At 46.3% G+C, this 15,565-nt stretch overlaps 3 protein-coding genes across 5 annotated transcripts in view; 2 read left to right on the top strand and 1 right to left on the bottom strand.

Moving 5' to 3' along the window:
• LOC120413390 (protein FAM76B) overlaps positions 1–2,658 on the top strand; it is a 37,990-nt gene extending 35,332 nt beyond the window's left edge. For both annotated transcript variants that reach the window (XM_039574186.2, XM_039574188.2), the window contains 2 exons: positions 495–1,169; positions 1,240–2,658. In XM_039574186.2, the coding sequence (XP_039430120.1) occupies positions 495–1,169; positions 1,240–2,127 (1,563 nt within the window). In that variant the 3' untranslated portion in view covers positions 2,128–2,658. The remainder of the gene's footprint in view (positions 1–494; positions 1,170–1,239) is intronic.
• A 54-nt stretch (positions 2,659–2,712) lies between these two features.
• Positions 2,713–3,280, bottom strand: LOC120413391 (39S ribosomal protein L36, mitochondrial). Its single transcript, XM_039574189.2, has one exon. It carries the CDS (start codon positions 3,188–3,190, stop codon positions 2,768–2,770), a length of 423 nt encoding a protein of 140 aa, XP_039430123.1. The 5' UTR covers positions 3,191–3,280; the 3' UTR covers positions 2,713–2,767.
• Positions 3,281–4,446: 1,166 nt separating this feature from the next.
• On the top strand, positions 4,447–11,014 carry LOC120413397 (uncharacterized). 2 transcript variants are annotated; one of them, XM_039574196.2, is made up of 8 exons: positions 4,447–4,622; positions 4,687–4,801; positions 4,866–7,434; positions 8,602–8,981; positions 9,054–9,309; positions 9,371–9,537; positions 9,612–10,613; positions 10,686–11,014. In XM_039574196.2, the coding sequence occupies exons 1-8, from the start codon at positions 4,612–4,614 to the stop codon at positions 10,818–10,820; spliced, it is 4,635 nt and encodes a 1,544-aa protein (XP_039430130.1). In that variant the 5' UTR covers positions 4,447–4,611; the 3' UTR covers positions 10,821–11,014. The 2 variants fall into 2 exon arrangements, with proteins under 2 accessions (XP_039430130.1, XP_039430129.1); XM_039574195.2 differs by having other exon boundaries at positions 8,602–9,309.
• Positions 11,015–15,565: the final 4,551 nt, after the last annotated feature.

Raw genomic sequence — 15,565 nt, 5'->3', positions numbered from 1 at the left:
ACAATATATCAAATTGATGTTATAACTAGTGTATTGAACGCATTGCAATCATTTAACTCGCTTTTCACTAGTTCTTACTATTTCAAACTTAATTGTCACAAAACTGTTGATTTTAATGCACTTTGGAAAATCAGCTTTCACAAATTTGCTTTCCTATAATGTAGTTTAAAGCTTTGGGTGCATCGAATAACACCGAGCAAAAAATTCAAAATTTAAAAACCCGTTGTTGTAGGCGATAGAGAGATTAATATGTTCCCGTCCGTTCGTGTTTGTTAAACTGCTTCCAATGAATAATCTTGAATCGACTAATTGTATCGCATATTAGTAAAGTTAGAACTAGGTAAAACATTGAAATGAAAAAAGGCAAAATCCATGCTCAATCACGTCCACTAGAATACGTTTCCGAGGCCATATCGAAACAGTTTCTACGGAACTTACTTTCAATCAAAAGCATTATAAATATCCAAACTAATCTCCGTTTCCACCACTTCCAGGTCGACGGCAAGCTGCTATGCTGGCTGTGTACGCTCTCGTACAAGCGTGCCCTGACGAAGGCGCGCCAGGCGGAAAGCGACCGCCGCCGGGCCAAGAAACGTGGCGCCGAGGGTGGCGGACCGCCCTCGTCGATGTCGTCCAACTCGTCGTCGGCGTTCCCGACCCCGATCAACACCCGAAACACCGTCCCGTTGGGGCTGAGCAGCGGCAATACGTCGGCGCGCGTTGACCGGGACCGCGGGAGCGCATCGGACAAGCGGGACAACAGCAACAGCGGATCGAGCGGGAGTCGCGGTGGCGGAGGGGGAGGCGGCAACGATGGCCTCTCGAGTCTTCCGCCGTTGGCGGATCTTGGTGGCATGGGACTCGGACCGATGGAGATGCCCGAGAGCAGCAGCGTTCCGTCGTCGGTTGGCGGTGGCGGCGGCGGCTCGTCGGACCGGGTCGACGGTGGGAGGAACGACAACGGGCGCCACTCGAAGAAGCCCCGCACGGATATGAAGGGCGGAGTTCCGGAGCTGCCGGAAAAGCTGGTCAAGAGTTCCAACTCCGGGTACGTCGATCCGCACAGCTCGGACCACGTGATTGCGATGACCCAGCTGAAGGAGACGATCGCGACGCTGACGCGCAAGATCAAGCAGAAAGATAGTATTATTCTGGAGAAGGAAAAGGAGGTGAGTTGGGGCGGATTTTGGGGGGGAGTCGCTGTTGGAGTGAATTATTGACTTTTTTTTGTTTTTTTAGATAAGCGCCTGGAAGGGGAAACATTTATACTTGGAGCAAGAATTGATGAAAAAATACAAAGATATGGAAAAGAATTACGAGTTTAAGGTGGACGTGCTGAACAAGAAGCTCAAGTCGCAACTGCAGGAAATTGCTCAGTTATCGAAGGCGGCAAAGGACACGGCGGAGAAGAAGAAGAAACCGGCCATGTTCTTGGCCACGACCAAGCTGCACAAGCTCAAGGCCGACAGCGGCAGCAAGGAAAAGTCGAGCGAGAAGAGCGGCGGCCGCATCCGCATCGAAGACGACGACGACGACGTGGACGACAAAGAGGACAAGAGCAACGACAGCGACAAGGCCTCGGAGAAGGGGTCCGCTTCCGGTTCCGGACGCAACACACCGAAGGAGCAACCCGAGGGCAAGGAAAGCCCGCGAGACGTCGACTCGGGCAAGGAAAGCCCCCGCGATTCGGACAAGGAGGACGAAAAGGAAGAGGACGAGCGTGAAAAGTCACCGAAGAAGGAAAGCGACTCGGAGAAGGAAAAAGACGACGAGCAGAGCAAAAGCAACGGATCGGCCAAGGACGGCGAAGACGAAGAGTCCGACAAAGAGGAAGAGGAGGAAAAGAAGGACGACGAAGAGGAGAAGAAAAACGAAGAAGAAGAAAAGGAAGACCGTCGCAGCTCGGAGCCTGGATCTCCGCGTCGCAGTTCGGAACCAGGTTCGCCGCGTCGCAGCTCAGAGCCGGGCTCGCCACGTCGTAGCTCGGAACGTGGTTCGGACAAGGAGGAAAGCGACAACGAGTCCGACGATCGATCCGCCAAGGGCAGCGAGTCCGACGGAGACGATCGGTCCGCCAAAGGCAGCGACAAGGACAGCGGCTCGGACAGTGGCTCCGACTCGGACTAAAGGCGCCACCCAGCACCCAAGTTTTATCATATGCGGACAAACAAAAATAGTGTTATCCAAGATTGTACTCTTAAGCATCATTTAGCGTGTAAGATGATTAGGTTTCTCCTTTCCTTACCTCCCACACTTCCCCGTTGTTCATTTCTGTTCCTCCTGAAAACCAGTCGTTCTCCGCAACGATTTTTTGAACATGGTTTCCCCTTTAGTTTTACGTAGCACTTTTTTTCCAATTCTCACCGGCAAGCGAAATTTTTGTAACGTAGAATGTATCAATGTGTACCACCCATAAGCAAAATGCTGGCTTTTCAACGAACATGCATGTTGGCAAACTCCCTCAACCATCAACTGGGAACATCATTTTAGACAGATCTATAGATTAGGCGCAACGCGATTGAATTGTAAGTTAATTTTCCTCCAAACTGTTGTAATTTATAGTTTATTTTAAAGAACCAGAATGTAAAACGATAATCCACAAGCAAATTGTAACAAGATATGTGAATGGGAAACTAAATAAAAGATAAAAAATTGAAACCGACGTGTTTTGACTGCTTTATGTGATATCTTGAATTAAAACTCTGAACAAAGGTCTTTTAAAACTCTACATTTCACAATCCACAACTCAACAGAAAGAAAGCAACGTTTACCACGCCCGCACCGGACTCTGGGTGGCGTCGGTCAGGATCCAGGTGTTGTGGTCACGCTTCTTCATCGACATTTGCTTGTGGCGCGGATGGGTTTTGCAGATCACGAACAGCCGCTGCTGGCGCACCACAAAGTAGCAATCTTTGCAGCGGCGCTTTAGCCGTCCCTTGACCTTGAAGCCGCACACCTGGCTTAGCAGGGGGCCGGCCGTGGGCAGGAGCAGCTGCGCGGGCGATTGGTTGAGCAGCGCCGTCCGGGATGAGGCAGATTGATTCGCTAGTGGTGAGATCTGGCACGTTCCAGCGCCAGAGCCGGCGAGCACATGAAACAAGCTGGCAGCGGTGCAGCGCGATGCACTGGCTAGAGATCCCAGCAGGGGAGTGCTGGCCAGCAGCCGGCAACGGGACAGGACGTTCCACATGGGGGAATTGATTCAGGAACTTATTGATCGAATAAAAATTTGTTCAGGATTCCAACAAAGGATACGAAAACAAGTCTCGCGTTATGTCACTCGGCGAACTGATTTTGACAGTGACATTTCAACACCCAACCACCGACCGGGAGCCCGGTACGAATCACGCTAGTTGTCTCTTTCGCACCTTGACAACAAAGGGAATGTGCGACAAGGATAGAACAAATTGATCCGCGATTGTACTAAATCTTACACGATCAATCAAAGTAGATTAATCAATTTAGTTTGCTCAAACCTTTAAACTTGATGTAAAAGGCCAAAAAATACCATATTTGGAGCCTAACATTTCAAAGGGCATATAACTTTTGTAAACAATAGTGTATCCCTTTCACTCAAATGACAGTTTACATAAGGAGTGAAAGGGACACACTCTTGTTTACAAAAGTTATGTGCCCTAATGAAATGGCAAGCACGATTTTTTTAACGATCCGAGTTGACTTGAGTGAGACTGGCTTTTGCAAATTACTGTTTAGGGCCAATACGCACCTCCCAAGAAAAGAGGTCAAGAAATGGCTTTACGAACAGCAGAACAAAGGAGAGGGAACGATTTCCTGGGACTTTTCTTCACCCTCTCCGGCTTGCTTGCGCTGCCGCTTCTGCCCATATGATTTTTTTTTTGACCGGCTCCTTCCGAAGTCCGTATTAGGATGGCTCGACATGGTCGATTTTTCAGAACATGTTTTTTTCGGTTGCTTTTAGGCTCCTAAACAACTCCCCGAAATATGGGAGCGATTGGTTGCGTCCACACTTTGCGCATTGCATTTCAATTTTGTATGGGGAAAGTATGGAAAAACCGGGAAAAACCGTGGTCAAAATCCGTTCATCCAGTCCGGAGATAATCGAGTGACATTTTTTTTGTCCACCCACCTTGACCCACCTACACACATCCACACAGACATTTGCTCAGAACATGATTATGAGTCGATATGTATACGTGAAGGTGGGTCTAAGAGGTCAAATTAAAAAGTTCATTTTTTGTAGTGTTTTTATAGCCTTTCCTCAGTAAGGTGAGGAAGGCAAAAAGTGATCAGATATGGGTTTTAATCGTGTTTTTTACCGTTGATCATAAAAATTGACATTGGGCTTTAGGACCCTATTTGAGGGTCGCTGCCGAGGAAACCGAGAAAGCGTGCAGTCTGTACTAAATTAGTACTCTTTTTTCAGCACTGGCAGCACTGCATAAAATTAAAATCCCTCCACAAAATAATAAACAAAACCGCGTCAAACAACACAGTTGCAAGAAATCGTGCGCGAATGCCCGTAATTTTGCTGATTTCAGCGATACATTCCGCACATTTCCGCTGTATTTTGCAGTTTCTTCAGGAACCGTCCCCGTGTCCGACCGTCGGATTCACCGTAACCCAGTGCCCATGGAGGATTGGTAGGTCAATTTGTTTTCTTGCCGTTGGAATTCGTGTCGATTCATGTTTTATTTGCACTTTCAGCAAAACGACACGCTGGTTTCTGAAGCGTCTCCACCAGAATGAGTTCAAAATTGTCAACATCGGTTCCAACACGGACATCAGCCGGTCGCTGCGGTCCGTCATCAAGCTGGACAAGGTTGGTTTCCCGGGGCACGCTGACACGTTGACCTTTGGTTTTATTCTGTTTGTTGTTTTTGTAGAAATCGTTCCAACACATTAGCAAGATCCACTGCAGCATCAGCTGCCGGAACGGAGTGGCCACCCTCACGGATGAATCGTCCTCGACGGGAACGTACGTGAACGACCGGATGTTCAGCAAGCATAATCCTGGGTCGGTTGAGCTGGCGGAAGGTGACCTGATTGGTATCGGAACGCCATGCAACAAGGACCAACGCTACTACGAGATAAACAGTCAGGTGCTGCTGTTTCAGTTGTGTCGCGATCGGAACCGGCCCGTTGTGGAGGAAGTTGAGACGCTCGTCAGTGATGACGAAGAGATGGAGGAGAAAAAGCCGGAGATCGTCGCGGGAGTTGTCGCGAAGGCGGCGGAGCAGGAGGTTCCACAGCGGGATGAGCGGAAGTTTAGGATTCTGCAGAAGATCGATTTGTCGTCAGATGAGGATGACGAAGATCGAGTAAAGACGACTGTATTGCCGGTAATTGTTAAGGTTGAAGGTGGTGTGGCAGGTTCCAACGACGGCAACAGAAAGAGCACTTCCAGTGAAGATAGTGGAATTGGGGTGTTCCGGAAGCCGGCGACTCCTCCTCCCAGCTACACGGTCATATCCGACGACGAAGCCGACCAGCCTGAGCCACCTCCGCAACAAGTCAGAACGGAATCGCCAGAAACAATCGATCTTGTACAGCAGGACAAGATGGTGGAACTGTTTCAAAACTCGTACAACATGGTCACGGACGAACAAGTGGGCGTGATTGCCATTAGCGACAGTGAGGACGAAGCCGACGAGGAGGACTTTAGCGAGCAGCGGATGACCCAGAGTTTCTACCGGAGGATCAAGCAGGAAGCACAAGAAGTCGAAATGGAACCCGAACCGGATCCTCAGGAAGAGGAGTTGTCAGCGGAAAAGGTTGCGACTTCGGCTGGGCCTGGACCGGTCGTGCTCGCACCGGACAAGCCAACGGTTTACAGTTTGAGTGACTCGGAGGACGAGGACGAAGAGGAAACATCGTTGGCTCGGCAGTGGTGCCGAAAGTTGTCCCAGCGCATTTCACCGGTTAGGAATAAGGTCACACCAAAGGTGGAACCAGCACCAGAACCAGAAGCGTCGGCCACAAAGCGAACCTTCAGTGAGATGAATCTCGCAGGAATTGAGCCAATTGAGGACCCGAACGAAATGTTCGCAGTGTTGTGTGAAGAGTTGCACCAGCTGATCGACACAGAGGTGACCGCGAAGAGCATTCGCGCCGAACCTCCGGAGTCGAAGCGAAGAAAGTCTTCCGAAACACAGCCTGAACCATCGCCTCCGCAGGTCAAACCTACTACGGACAAGGTCACGTCACCGGCATCGCACGAGAAAAACTCCAGCAGCGCGTCCAACGCGTGGATCAGCAAAAAAGTGCCAATGGTCGAGCCTCACCACATCCAAAAGTATCGGAAAAACCAAAGCTCAGCAAAGCCCCACGAACATATCCGATCGTCGTCGTCGTCGTCTTCCAGCAAAAAGCACCACAAACCGGACAAACACTCTAAGCACTCTTCCGCTGCATCGGTCCCACGGGGTGACGGTGACGTGAAAGAAGCTAGAAAGCAGAAACTCAAAGAAATTCAGCTCAAGAACGCACAATCCAGCGATTCCTCCGGAAGTACAAAAACAGCAACCAAACCAAAGGTCAAATTCACCCCGTCCAATCGTGGTGCTTTCCTCACGGCAAACATCAGCGTCCCACCGAAGTTGGCCGGCAGTTCGCGTGAATCCGTGCCACAATTCGACGACGATAACATCGTTTGTACGCAATCTACCGCTCTGGACATGGTTCTGCCGGTGGCCCAGGAAGTTGCGGACACCCCGGTGACGAGAGCACCAAAACTCACCTTTGACAACGTGGCCAAAGTAAGTCGAGTGGCGCAAAACGCACCAGTATTCAAGATTCCAAAGCGACGACCTTCCGTGTCGCAAAGACCAACCGAAACAAGTATTAGCACCATCCTTAAGAGCATTCCGGACACCCCGGCCATAACAGCACCAGCACCAAAGAAACCCACTACTCCAGTCGAAATTGACGAGTTACCAATGCCAGCCGGCCCGCTGCCACCGTGGCCATCTTCAACGCCAACTTTTGGCCTCAAATCAATCCTCCAATCTCCGGTCGGTCTCCACAGGAAGGCGCGCAAAAAACGCGTCACCTGGAAGGACCAAGCCCTGGTCGAAACGCGCGAGTTCCAAATCGACGAGGGCAACTCCTTCGTCGTGCAAACCCGATACTGCAAGGAGCAGGACCTGTTCTGCGACATGTCGCTCGTTACCAACAACCAGAACGACATCATCCGCGAGATAACCGGCTGGGATGCGCACTGGTTCGATCATCCGGAGCAGGCCAACGTCACCGGCGGGCTGCTGCTGCCCATGGTCGAGCAGTACGCGAGCTTCGAGGACTACAAGCGCATCGTGATGCCGATCCTGAAGCTGGAACTGTTCCACGACATCATGGGCCAGTACGGCGAGCAGAAGAAGATCGCCCAGAAGCCGCTCCAGATGAAGATGAACCAGGTGCGGGCGCAGGGCCAGACGTTCGTGCTGAACTGTAGCGGTGAGTATGGAATTGTTCATAAAATCTTGTTCCTTCCAACTAGTGTTGACTAGGAATAGTTGACTCAATTGATTCAGACATTGTAGTTGTAGAGTCCTAATTATTCTAATTATTCGCTAGCCATCGATTCATCGCGTCTATCCGTACGACTCACAATTATTCCCTCCGCTCAGGCCGGTGGCTTACTAACAATAATCCACCACGCGCTCTTCTGTCATAATCCGCAATAATGCATGGGTTGCATACAAGGTGTGATGCAAGCGCGATATACGCATGCAAGTTTGACTTGTGTCGCATAGGACCCTACAGTAGTACACTGACTTTAAACGCGAAGCGGGCTGTTTTGAGGGTGAATGTGACGAAGTAAAATTATCTGCTGGCATGAGGAACCTGGTGGCTTATGGACCGAACGTGATGATCAACGGAGAAGTGTTCGAGGTTGTGAAGGAGCTTTTTTTATTTTTAAAGAAATTAAACAAAATATAAAAAAATGCACTTTTTTTAATTTTTAAAATTAAAAAAAAAGAACTTTTTTAAAAATGTAAAATTATTAATTTTTTTATTTTTTTGAAATTTTTGAAATATTTGAAATTTTTGAAATTTTTGAAATTTTAATTTTTTTAATTTTTTTTTTTTTTAATTATTAAATATTTTAAATTTTTAAAATCTTTAAAATTAAAAAAAATCAAATTTCTAAAACTAAAATTTTTAAAACTTTTTAAATTTTTGGATTTTTTTAATTTTTTTGATTTTTTTGAAATTTTTGAAATTTTCATAATCTTTTAAATTTTTGAAATTTTTAAAATTTATGGCGCTTTTTAAATTTTTGAAAAGTTTTAAAATTGAAAAATTTCAGAAATTTTTTAAAAAAATATTTTTTTTGAAATTAAAAAAAAATTAAATTGTTTGAAATCAGATTTTTTCAATTTTGTTATTTTCTCAAATTAAAAAAAATAACTTAATTTTTTTTTTAATATTCCGCTTGAACAAAAAAACTATTCAAAAAAACTGGTATTACAAATTACGATCGTAATTTCTCGATGGTAGATCGAGATTTGTCGATGGTCTTAATCTTACTATCGAGAAATCTCGATCGTGAGTCGAGAAATCACGATCGTAATATTACGATCGAATGCAATAAGCACCCCGTACATCCTGCTTCCACAGTGGAAAGCAACAACCATCAGTCGATCAACAACAAGGACTACGTGCTAATCAGCATGACGGAGAAAACCACCGGCAAAGAGTTTCGGGTAGCGGCGGTAGTGACCACACGCCGTCAGCAGGTGCAGTATGCCGCCGAGAACGGACTCAAGTTCTTCCACTGCTCGCTGGAAACCGCACGAACTCCAATGTCTCAGCGAATACGCGAGGGCACCGTGGAGAACTACCAGATACTATCGCTAACGCAGATCAACCTGCACATGCGACAGTTCCAGGTGCTGCTGAACCTGGAGCACTCGCCCCTGCTGGACAACATCCTGTCGCCGCGGAGCAACTTCTACAACAGCCGCACGCCGGAGGACCGGGCCAAATACAAGGGAAAGGTAAGTTGTGGCACCAACTGGGAGCAACAGTATCCTCGCGCGTACCAAGAACTAACGACCAATATCCGAAAGGAGGGACTCAACCGCGAACAGGGCGACATCCTGCTGAGCGTGTTCGGCCACTGCCTGGACGCGAACCGGCCGCACATCATGCTGATCCAGGGACCACCCGGGACGGGCAAGTCTCGCCTGATTAGCAACCTGGTGCTGCAGCTGCACCGAGGCGTCCCGAACGCGCCCCGCCGGATGAAGATACTTATTTGTGCCCAGTCCAACACCGCCATCGACGTGATCGTGCTGAAGCTGATCAAGCTGTTCCGGTTGCTCAGTGAGTTTGGGACCGGGGCGGCGGATCGTTGGTTCTTGGTTTTAGTTCCAATTTTTTTCAGGTAAGGACGAACAGGGCAACATGCTGCGCACGGGAACGGCCAACAAGGTGAACGCGGAGTGCAAGATGGTGTTTTTGGATGCGCTGGCTCGGAGGCACGTCAACGAGCTCATCAAGTGTCGCAAGTTGAGGGACGAGGATCCCAGCTTTGAGACGTTTTATCTAGAGGTTTGTGTGTGTTTTTTTTGTGTTTTACGAAGGGATTTGTAATTTTACCGAGTTTTCTTATTTTACGAACGTAGAGAGAGACTTTGGAGCGCAAGCTGAAGACCCTCGAGAATCGGACGACTCAGAATGGAAAGCTGGCCCAGAACAGTATAATGTTAGACGAGATCATGAAGCTGCGTGACCGGCTGGAGGTAATCAAACGGGTACTGCCGGATAACGTGGACAACATGGATCTGCAGGATAAGGAACGCTGGGGAATGGAGTCACGCGCTAAAAAGCAGCTTATATCGAAAGCGGACATTATCTGTACGACGCTCGGCAGCTGTGGCGGGCTCTTCGATTACTATCAATCGCTCAAGTTTGACGTGTGCATCATCGACGAAGCGACGCAGTGCACAGAGATATCTTCCTTTACACCCCTGCAGTACGGAATTAAGAAGTTGATCCTGGTCGGAGACGTCAAGCAACTGCCACCGTTTGTGTTCAGCCGAGAGTGCGCGGAGGCTGGCTTGAAGAACTCACTCTTTGCCAGAATCCAACAGTCGTTCGTTGGAACGAACCTTGAAGGGGTGAAAATGCTCACCACCCAGTACCGGATGCATCCGGAGATTGTCAAGTGGCCCAACGAGTACTTTTACGAGGGCAAACTCAAGAGCAATCCCGACGCAACCAAATGCGACGGATTCCCATTTAAACCGTACACGGTATTCGGCCTCGAATACTCTCAGAACATGACCCAAAGCGCACACCAAATTTACAACCACGAAGAGATCGAGTTTGTTTTAAAACTACTCACGGAAATCATGCAGTGCTGCCATCGGCACACCACAATCGCCATAATCACGCCGTACACGCGCCACAAGCGGGAGATCGAGAAATTCCTCGCAGCCAAGAAAATCACCCAAGTTTCGGTGCTCTCGATCGACTCCGTCCAGGGGCAGGAGTACGACGTCGTCATAATCTCGCTGGCCCGGTCCGTCGGAACCGGCTTCCTCGGGAGTCCGCAACGGCTGAACGTGGCACTGACGCGAGCCAGAAAGTGCCTCATACTGTGCGGGAACTTTGCCGATCTTAAGGTAACCGCAAGCCATTCCAGCCAGCAAGCACAAAGCATTGTTGAAATGTCCATATTTTTTTTTCTTTTTCAGGACAACAACCAGATGTGGTCATCGCTGCTGCAGGACGCGGAACAGCGCAAGCTGTACTACCACATCGCGGACGACGATGAGTACGATGACGTGAACACGTTCGTCAGCAAGATCATGCAAAATCTCAAAAAGTAGTTTCGTAACTGTGAGACTGAGATTATTCGCAACAAGTTATTTTATGGAGTTTAGAGTTATAACGACATGTTACGTTTTGCTATGATTTTTCTTTGCTGTTATTATTAAGAAATTGTCGGAAAACAGAAGGTACCTAGTATGTTTATACTACGCTGAATTAGAATAGCGAATCAAATACAGTTTTTTTACTCGTACTTTGAAAATATTTACTGTTTGAGAAACATTCAGTACAGTGAGTAGCGTATTGTTTTCTGCAACTGAAAGTTCCAGCATTGAACTGAAAAAGCAAAAAGCTTAAAATATTATTTTACTTTAAGGAATTACATGTAAATCGGCAAAAATGTCAGAGGTTGGTTTGAGCACTAACTTAAACATTTTTTAAATCTGTTTCTAGGATATTAAAATATACATTTTCAACTTTGATTTGATGTGATAACCAACAGGGCCACAAGGATGACCTATGTAGCGGTTGCCTAGAATTACAGTGGCTTAGACATAAAGTGAACATCTTCAAATTACTGCCGTTTGCAGGGCCAAAAGTGGATGGTTGGACGCGAACAAGCAAAATCACTCACGGTGTCCTCAGGGGAAGAGAATCTCCTTCCGACAGTAACCTCCAATAACTCCGAAAAAAGTCTGACAAAGCCAAGCTTCCCTGCACCGTGCGGTACACGCGGTTTACTTGCACCTCGGGTTTGCTTTGCGCCTGCTTTGTTCGGTTTACACCCGTACCCGACTCACACGAACCGAGGGTATTTTGGTTCATCGTACCAGCGCACCACGACACTCTCGGTTCGCCGCGTCGGTTTTGTGTCTGGCACTCACCCATGGCATGAATCCGGTGTATGAGCCAAGGTGCTTCACTCGTTACGAGCCGAGGTACGTGCCGTGGTACGCGCTGGCGGTACAAAACGGGTTCAATACCACGGCGCGTACCACGGCACGCTGGGTTCATGCCATGGGTGAGTGCCAGAAACAAAACCGATGGGGCGAGCCGAGAGTGTCGTGGTGCGCTGGTACGATGTACCAAGATATTAATACACAAATGGGTTCAGGCACGTACCGAAGCTAGAAAACCAAACCCGCGGTGTGCGTTGGCACTGGCGCATGGGAAGCTTGGACAAAGCTGAAAAACAGGGCTCGCACCCTGTTGAGGGCCTAAAAGGGCGCGGCAGACAGCTGGAAACTGACAGAGATCAATAGATGTAGTAATTGGACAATCCTTAAGAATTGTACAATTACTAAACCATTTTCCCTTGTGACGTAGTTCTGGTCTTCCACATCCAGTCGCCGCCATTACAGCATACATTAAAATATACATTTTCAACAATTAACAAAATAAATTTGAAGACATTTGGTTGTATCATTGCCGAGATACAGCTATATGAAATTAGCATTCTCAAAAAACGGGGGCCACGCTATATCAACACTGCCTTGGCCAAATCGGCTCAAAATTTTGGTGAAGACTCGTTAAACCGGTCCTGTGTGCATGACGAAGGCCGATTTTCAAAAAGGTGATAAAAATAATAAAAATATTTTTATGTTTTTCATAAAAAAATCTAAAGTTTTAGATTTTTGTATTTTTTTTTAAATGCAAAATTTCAAAATCGGGCTTCGTCATGCACACGGGATATATCTTGCGAGTCTTCACCCCAAATTTCAGCCAATTTGGTCTATCCCATCTCGAGATATCGTGGCACCCGTAAATCAACTCGGTGTTCAGAGAAAAACGCTAGCAAAGTTTGACAGTTTGCTTTGTGCATGGCAAAATTTTCAGCTTAAATCGTCTTAAATCGTTATTTTAGCATTGATTGAAAATCATCTTTTAAGTTGATTTATTAAATTTTCTGTGACATGAAATTTTAAGATTTTATACATGTATGTAAACCCTTAAAGAACTAGTTTTACAGATTTTTCAGACGTAAACCTGTCCAACCGAAATGTGTGAAACTATACCGGATGTCCATCTAGGGTAAAGGCTAGTACGCAGATCGGAAAGAAAGGGGTCAAGAAACAGCTTTACGAACAGCAGAACAAAGGAGAGGCAACGATTTCTTGGGGCTTTTCTTCACCCTCTCTGACTTGCTTGCGCTGCCGCTGCTGCCCATTTGATTTTTTTCTTGACCGGTTCCTTCCGAAGTGCGTATAGGGGAGATGGGGGTAAGACGGCCACCCTAAAGGCTAGTATGGAGATCGGAAGGAAAGGGGTCAAGAAACAGCTTTACGAACAGCAGAACAAAGGAGAGGGAGCATTTTCTTGGGGCTTTTCTTCACCCTCTCTGGCTTGCTTTCGCTGTCGCTGCTGCCCATTTGAAATTTTTCTTGACCGATTCCTTCCGAAGTGCATACGCCGCTTAAGGGAGAAGTCTAATAAAATTTACACAACAGATTATTTTGATCTCAAATTACGTACATATTGTTCTACTACTAATCCATTATAGAAATAACATAAATTAGTTGGTCTAAAAATCAATTTTCCATACTTTTCAGCAATTTAAAAAAAATAATTGAAATCGTGTATATATGAAATACGCGGGGTAAGACGGCTAAATCCACCCAAATACCTACATGGTTGGTTGAACTTCTCTGAACATCATAACTATTTTGATTGAAAAAAATCAGATTTCAAATGTGAAGAAAAATGCTGTTTAAAAAATTTAATATTTTGGTTCAGTGAATTTCATATTATTGCGACCACATTTTATGAAAAACTGTGCATTTTTACTACAAAACAAACACAATTTGATGCAAAATAATTAGTTTGTGTATTTCGATTAGAATAAGTAAATCAAAATTATGTAAACAATATTAAATTCGCGATTTTTATGAAAAGTTTGATAGGATTTCATACTATTCAATGAGTTTGCTATATCACAGTAAAGAATGTTGTCGAAACGGTAGTGTACGCAAACTGGGCAGCTACTCGGCAGGACGTCTTCTCCGTGGGGTTTGCTTCGGTGGGGAACTTGCCAAAAAAGTAAAACAACTTTCGAAGAAAAACTATACGGCTTTGACTTGGGCCATTTATTCAAAGAAAAAAGCGAAACGTGATTTTTGGCAGAAGTTCCTCCTCGATGTATTCTTGCGAGCGTTGTCGAATACAGACTAAACCTAATGAGCCGCAGCTCCCTATCGGCTACCCGATCGATCGTGCTGACGATCGTCGGCGGAAATGCAAAAGATCGCAGAGAGCGATAAGAGATTGATTGAGAGAACGCAACAATTCATGATTACATTAGAACAGTCCAAAATTCTTATATCTAGGGTAACAAATTCAATCATCGGCAGTAGATCTCCAACAGGTAGTTAACAGCATTTTGATTAAAAATGGATATAGTTTTATTGAAAATGCTTTTTCCTTATCTACAAATATGTCTGAATAGTCAAAAACCGTCAAAAATATAACCTATATCAAATAAAATCCACAAATTACGGGTGGCCGCAAGGTGGCCGTCTTACCCCCGGAGGAGGTGGCCGTCTTGCCCCCAAATAAATATTTTTTTTAAACATTTTTTGTAAATAGCTCATCGCATTTTTTTTACTTTTTCGAGGGGCATAATCTAGGGAAAACTTCAATTTAACATGAAAAAATATTTGAAGACAGGAAAACATATTGTTATTTAACAAAAATGCCTAAGTTGTAATTCATGAAAATTACATCCAGTTTCAAGTTCAAAAATTATTTGTTTATTTTGAGCTATTTTTATACTATTTCAAACAATATTTCTGGCAAAGGTGACTCCATATGCATTATTTAGCATGAGGAACAGTATTGCTAAACATTTTAGTAATATTCATTAGTATACTTATTAAAACAGTGTGGTGGCCGTCTTACCCCGCCTGGCCGTCTTACCCCCAGCTCCCCTACCGCTTTAATGTTTATCTTTTGTTGTTCATAAAAAAGCAAAGCAATCCATTTTAACGACCCCGGGGTCTTTTGTGGTCTCTGTTGCAAGTTTCTGCTCATTTCTAGGCGTCCGAAGGTTATGTGTGGTGAGTCACCCAAAACCTCTTTTACGCAAATGGACCGACGTTTTACTTCCCCATCCGATAGAAGGCCAGGAGGATAAGGCGGGAATCGGACCCGCTACTTAGGGATCGGCAGCCGAAGCCGCCAACCACCGCGCCACGAGGCACTTCATGTGTTGTTGTTTTTTTGTTTCTGTTAATTTTTTGTCATTTCTGTTTAGATTATTCTTTTCGGGGTTTTTTAGTTATCGCTGTTCGGTGCAGACAGGCCGCCAGCTTCTCCGGGCCCATCTTGATGAGTTCCGCACCGATACAATCCTTACCCGCTGTTTTGTTGTTCTTCAGCTTCTTGATGGCATCCTTAACTCTGGGCCGTTCAGGTGCTCGTCGAAATGCTGCTTCTACCTCTCGATCACCTCATGCTCGTCCGTCAATATTTCTCCTTCCTTACCCCGGCCCATTTCGGCTCGCGGCATGAAGCCTTTCCGGGAATGACTGAGTTTCTTGTAGGTAGAACTTACGCGTTTCATTTCAGCGATACAAGTGTTCCATGTCCTGGCACTCCAAATTTTAAAGGTGGCGCTTCTTATCCCGGAAGAGATGGGTTTGCTGTTTTCGCAACTGTTTGTACGACTCCTTGTTCTCACGTCTGACATTCCTCGTCGAACACGGTCCACGTACCCGATGGCGCTACGTTGATGGCTGCTTCCATACGGTTCCATCAGGCCTTCGGCGAGCGCACCCTCGTCTGGGCAACACTTCTTCGAGTCGCATCA

This window comes from Culex pipiens, chromosome 3, assembly GCF_016801865.2.
Source record: "Culex pipiens pallens isolate TS chromosome 3, TS_CPP_V2, whole genome shotgun sequence".
NCBI classification, from domain to species: domain Eukaryota; kingdom Metazoa; phylum Arthropoda; class Insecta; order Diptera; family Culicidae; genus Culex; species Culex pipiens.
This window is presented reverse-complemented; position numbering and strand designations above follow the sequence as displayed.